Source organism: Phalangium opilio, unplaced genomic scaffold (genome assembly GCF_054372755.1).
Source record: "Phalangium opilio isolate 3A_F unplaced genomic scaffold, DU_Popi_V2 ptg000091l_1, whole genome shotgun sequence".
Taxonomy (NCBI): domain Eukaryota; kingdom Metazoa; phylum Arthropoda; class Arachnida; order Opiliones; family Phalangiidae; genus Phalangium; species Phalangium opilio.
This window is the reverse complement of record NW_028324196.1, coordinates 821,295-826,841: the sequence shown is the minus strand read 5'-3', so window position 1 is coordinate 826,841 and position 5,547 is coordinate 821,295. Positions and strand designations below refer to the sequence as shown.

Genomic DNA, 5,547 nt, shown 5'->3' with positions numbered 1-5,547 from the left:
TTTTGGAAATAACTTTCTTCTACATTCTAGCTGCCTAAAATATTATTTCAACTTATGACCCATGGAGGGCAATGTTTCACTTGTTGCTATTCATGTAAAATTCAGCATTTGGGTAACTTATTCTAAAAACATTTTACCGTGAAAAACTGAGACATTTTAATAAAGGTTAGATAGACTTACCCCTGAGATATAGACGTCATTTTGATTTTTATTGAAGATTATTAAATAAATGTTGATCAACATTTCTTTTGAATCTTCATAAACACTCTTGGTAACAGAAATTTTTCCATACGGTAGTATATATCACAGTGTATTTAATTTGAGGGTTAATTAACACCGCACACTTTGTGTGATTGATGTAAAATTCAGCATTTAGGTAACTTAAAAGACTGATAACTGATAATTACGTGGCGCAATTATGGGTTCGACAACGTGACCAACCAACACGAATTTTCTCAACAACGACATAACCGAGACGACTATTAAATAAATGTTCATTAATTCTCACGTTATCAATTCAACAATTAGTGTTAACAACTCCGACAATTTGAGGGTTAATTAACACCGCACACTTTGTGTGATTGATGTAAAATTCAGCATTTAGGTAACTTAAAAGACTGATAACTGATATTTACGTGGCGCAATTATGGGTTCGACAGTGTTAACAACTCCGACAACGTGACCAACCAAGGCTTAAATACACCTATTTTTAAACAGCCGTTCAAACCGACCCTGTCCGTCAATCCGGTAACTGATAATGACGTGTCGCAATTAAACTATACTAACTTCCTCAATCGGTTAATTTTAATTTTAAACTTAGACTATATAATCATTTATAAAATTATCACTAATCTAGCTAAACTTGGGGTCTTGGACTGCTCGCTTAACTATCAGACGAGTTTGACTTTGACTCTTTATAAACACGTACCAGGGATGCCAGATTGAAAACCTTGAACCCGCCAAAATGAAATTGGAAACAAGCCCCAAAAAACCGCCAATCGGTATTTCGAAAAGAAGCCCAAAAAAACGGACTAAAATTCAATTCAATTCAATTCAATCAAGTGTTTATTGCGTGTCCATAACACCTTTCGGCTTTTTACAATGGGTCACGACGTCTTAAATTAAAAATCTAAAATTTAAATTAATGTAAAACAAAATGTAAACGTTTCGTATACAATATCTAAACAAATAAAATAAAAAAAAGAAAAGAAAAATATTCAATTAACCAAGTAAAATAATTTTCAATATAAAAAACAAAAAATAGGTCCAAATCTTTATAATCTTTCTAGTCATTAGTTTTCGTTGTTGCGGATTATTTTTTATTCAATTAAATAAGTTATCCTTCTTTTTAAAATATGTTTTTATATAAAAAATTGAGTGAGTAAATAAGTCTAGATCTTTATAAAGGTTTCCAGTTACTTGTATTCTAGAAATTGGATTGAGTTGCTGCGGTTTGTTGTAATAAAAATTGGATTTTAGGCGCGTGGGACGGTTAGGGACATTAATACAAATTTTCGATAGCAAATAAGGACTGTTTATTTTGCTTATTAATAATTTCTTTAAAAAACATAATTCAAGCATATGCCGCCTATATCTCAACGATTGGAGTCCCAAGTATTCCATTACCTTATTATATTTATATTGAGTTTCACATTTGAAATTAAAATAATAGTACTCTATAAACTTTCTTTGGACTCGCTCAATTTTATCCAGATTTGTCTTGCAACAACCTCCATAAATTAAAATATTATACTCAAGTATGCTTCTAACGAGAGACATGTATAATAGTTTAAATACTTTTCCTGAATTTAAAGATTTGGCAATTCTTAGGGACATTGATAGCGTCTTTAGACCACGAGAAGTAACTTGAGATATTTGTTCATTAAAGTGCAATTTATTATCAAGAATTGTACCTAGATCTTTATGGTAATCAACTCGAGATAAAACAATACCATCAAGAGTGTAATTAAATAAAAATTTATTAGTTTTTCGTGTATAAGAAACAATTGTAGTTTTCTGACTATTAAGAGGTATTTTGTTGTCTTTACTCCATCTATTAACGCCATCAATGTCACCTTGCAAGGCTAAGAAATCAGTATGCGACTTAATAATCCTATAAAGTTTAGAGTCGTCAGCAAACTGAGAAATCTCTGAAGAATTAATATATTCCGACAAATCATTAACATAAATCGTAAATAGTAAAGGTCCTAAAGCAGAGCCTTGTGGAACACCAACAGACGTAGCATACGACTGCGTAGTCATTTGTCCGTTACACTTAATTATATTAAGTCTGTTTTGTAAAAATGATTTTAAGATTTGCAAGATATCACCACTCATTCCATAATTGCCAAGTTTACTAAATAAGATTTCATGGTCCATTAGATCAAAGGCTTTACTGAAATCAAGAAACACACAATCGACTTGCTCACGCTTAGTCAGACTGTGTGTTACCTTGTCCATAAATTCCATGATATTAGTAGCTGTTGAACGACCCTCACAGAATCCATGCTGTGTTAAACTCATTACTGGTTTAAACCAGTAACTAATTGACTTGTGTAATACCATTTCAAAAATCTTGGCAATATGCAGATTAGGGCAATTGGCCTATAGTTACTACTATCTAATTTAGAACCTTTCTTAAAAACGGGAACTACAACCGAAGTTTTCCACTTATTCGGAAATTTGCCTTGACTTAATGACTCATTAAAGATATGCGTCAGGATTTTAGCTAAAATATCCGAGCATCCCTTAATTATAAAGGCCGGTATACGGTCAATCCCTGTGGAAAACTTAGGTTTTAATTTAGTAATGGCCTCTCTTACATCCAATTCTGTAATCGTTAACTTATTGAGATAAGAGCAAATCTTAGGTTTGTGTATAAATTTACTAGTGTTAACATCAGTATGAGCGACATTAGTGATATTATTTACATCTTTCTCTAAATTAAATTGTTCACGAAATACTTCGGCAATTTCATCAGGAGCGGTAAGTAGTTTTTGTCCACTCTTGATCGATATGTTATTGTCAACTGGTTTCAGCCTGGAATTAGCATAGGTCCATAGTTTTTTTGGGTCTTTTTTAATATTATCGACTATTGTGTACGCATTCTGTTGTTTGTCGTTTTCTAACAATAAAGCCGCTTCCTTTCTTAGTGCCTTATATTTTAGAAAGTCAGCTTGATTTTTTCTCCGCTTAAATTTTCGATGAAATACTTTTTTCTGGGCAAGCACTTTCCTTAACTGTTTGCTAAACCAATGAGGGTAGCGAGATTTAGGTAAATAGGATTTTACTGGAATATATTTCTTCATAGAATCGCGCACTGTATCAGTTAGCGTGGCCACCGCCACATCAATGTTTTTTTCACGCAGCGTTGAGGTCCAATCGAACTGATCAAGATACTGTACAGCCCATGATAATCGCCTGCTTTGTAAGCTAGATATTTCTTTGACTCGTGTTTTGGAGAAAATTCGGCTAGTATATTGATAATCATTGGTTGATGGAATTTATCCGGCTTAACCAAAGGCGCCGAGAGTGTTTCGCTACTGATATGGTTAATGTTGGTAAGTATTAGGTCTAGAATGTTACCGTGACTGTTCCGCAACTCGTTAACTTGTGTTAAATTTAGTGTGTTTATAAATTCAAGTAAAAGCTGTGCCTTCGGTTTTACTGCTGATATGCATGCCGTTGCATCACCATAGTCCCAAACTACGCCCGGTAAATTGAAATCTCCAACAATAATGACCTCTCCTTCAAATGCCATTAATTTGGACTGAATGGATTCAAAATAGTTACCAAACTCCCATTTGGAGGCAGAGGCAGGTAAGTAATGATTGCCTATAAGTAGCTTTCTATGTTTACTTGTTTGAATCTCGATCCACACGCAGTCGTTTATATGTTCTAGGTCAGATCGGCGAGTTACTTGAATGTTATTACGGCATGCTATTAATGAGCCTCCGCCTCGAACATCTCTATCATTTATTGAAGGACGATCTGCACGAAAAACACGATAAGTGCTTGGGAAATAGTCTTCATTGAATGACGTCAAATTGAACCAAGTCTCAGTGAGACATATGATATCACTCTCACTCAATGTAGCATTTAAATAGAATACTTTAGACTTTGTTCTTAGCCCACGGACATTTTGGTATGTTATACTTAATTTACCATTTAAGTTATTTTTTAATTTAGTCATAAAAGATGATGGCATATTATTCAAGTAAGGTTAGAGGTTCATATTCCTTTAAGATTAATCTTTTTCCTCTTCAGGGTTTGTAGAGTCAATTGATGTGTTACTTAGGGCTATTGGTTCTTCTAATATTAAAGGGTCACCTGTATTATTGTTGTTGTTTATAAAAGGTAATACACATGTTTCGTCCAATATTTTATCGTGATTTTCATTATATTTTTGACTTTGTCGGAGCCAGCCTCTGTATACGGAATATATAGAGTCAGAAGGCCAAGATTCCTCGTTGTTCAGTTTATCAAATTCATCGTTACCAAGCGCTATGTGGTACGACGCGTAAGATGGAAACCTAGTTTTCAACCTTGTGACTACCTACGTTTTTAAAGAATGTTCTTTAATAAGCCAATTCTTAAAGTCCATCTCTGAAAGATTTGGATCAATACGTGATACGAAAAAAGCCTTTTTCCGAATGACTTTTATTCTTTCAGGCAAAGATTTTATAGCCGAAGATGTGTTTTTACCAATTGAGGTAGCATTTTTTTTCTGATTAGATATTGTTCTCGTTGCTGCGTATTTTGATCCATTATTATTAAACCCAGTATTATTATTATTAGAGTTTATTGTTCTCCTCAACGGCCGATGTGAAGTCTTGTTACTTACGGGGTTTTGTTTGTTTCTAGTTACCACGTCACTATATGTACACATTGGAGAAGTAATATCTGAGTCATCTTTTAACAAAACTTTAACAATATTATTCACACTATCTGTAAGTGTGCTAATCTGTCCCGTAAAGATGGAATTTTGTAATTTTAGTTCCTTTAGTTCGTTTGTAAGAGGATTCAAATCTGTAGACGTTTTTGGAGCTACCATATGACTAGTTGAATTATGTATTAATATGTTTGTTTGTGTTTTTAGTTCCTTGATTTCTGTATGAACAGCTGCTACGATTTTAGACAGATCATTGTTCAAATATGTGGTAATTGTTTTGTATAGTATAATATTAATTAAATTAAAGTATAATATTAATTAAATTAAAGTAATAATATTAATTAAATTTAAAGTATAATATTAATTAAATTTAAAGTATAATATTAATTAAATTTAAAGTATAATATTAATTAAATTTAAAGTATAATATTAATTAAATTTAAAGTATAATATTAATTAAATTTAAAGTATAATATTAATTAAATTTAAAGTATAATATTAATTAAATTTAAAGTATAATATTAATTAAATTTAAAGTATAATATTAATTAAATTTAAAGTATAATATTAATTAAATTTAAAGTATAATATTAATTAAATTTAAAGTATAATATTAATTAAATTAAAGTATAATATTAATTAAATTAAAGTATAAT

General features: G+C 31.5%; 1 protein-coding gene across 1 annotated transcript; it reads right to left on the bottom strand.

Moving 5' to 3' along the window:
- Positions 1-1,096: 1,096 nt before the first annotated feature.
- On the bottom strand, positions 1,097-4,207 carry LOC149644074 (uncharacterized). The gene is made up of 7 exons (XM_089850490.1): positions 4,165-4,207; positions 3,405-3,990; positions 2,888-3,246; positions 2,563-2,830; positions 2,452-2,508; positions 1,798-2,395; positions 1,097-1,129 (listed from the first exon to the last, which is right to left on the bottom strand). Exons 1-7 carry the CDS (start codon positions 4,205-4,207, stop codon positions 1,097-1,099), a joined length of 1,944 nt encoding a protein of 647 aa, XP_089706616.1.
- Between the last annotated feature and the right edge of the window lie 1,340 nt (positions 4,208-5,547).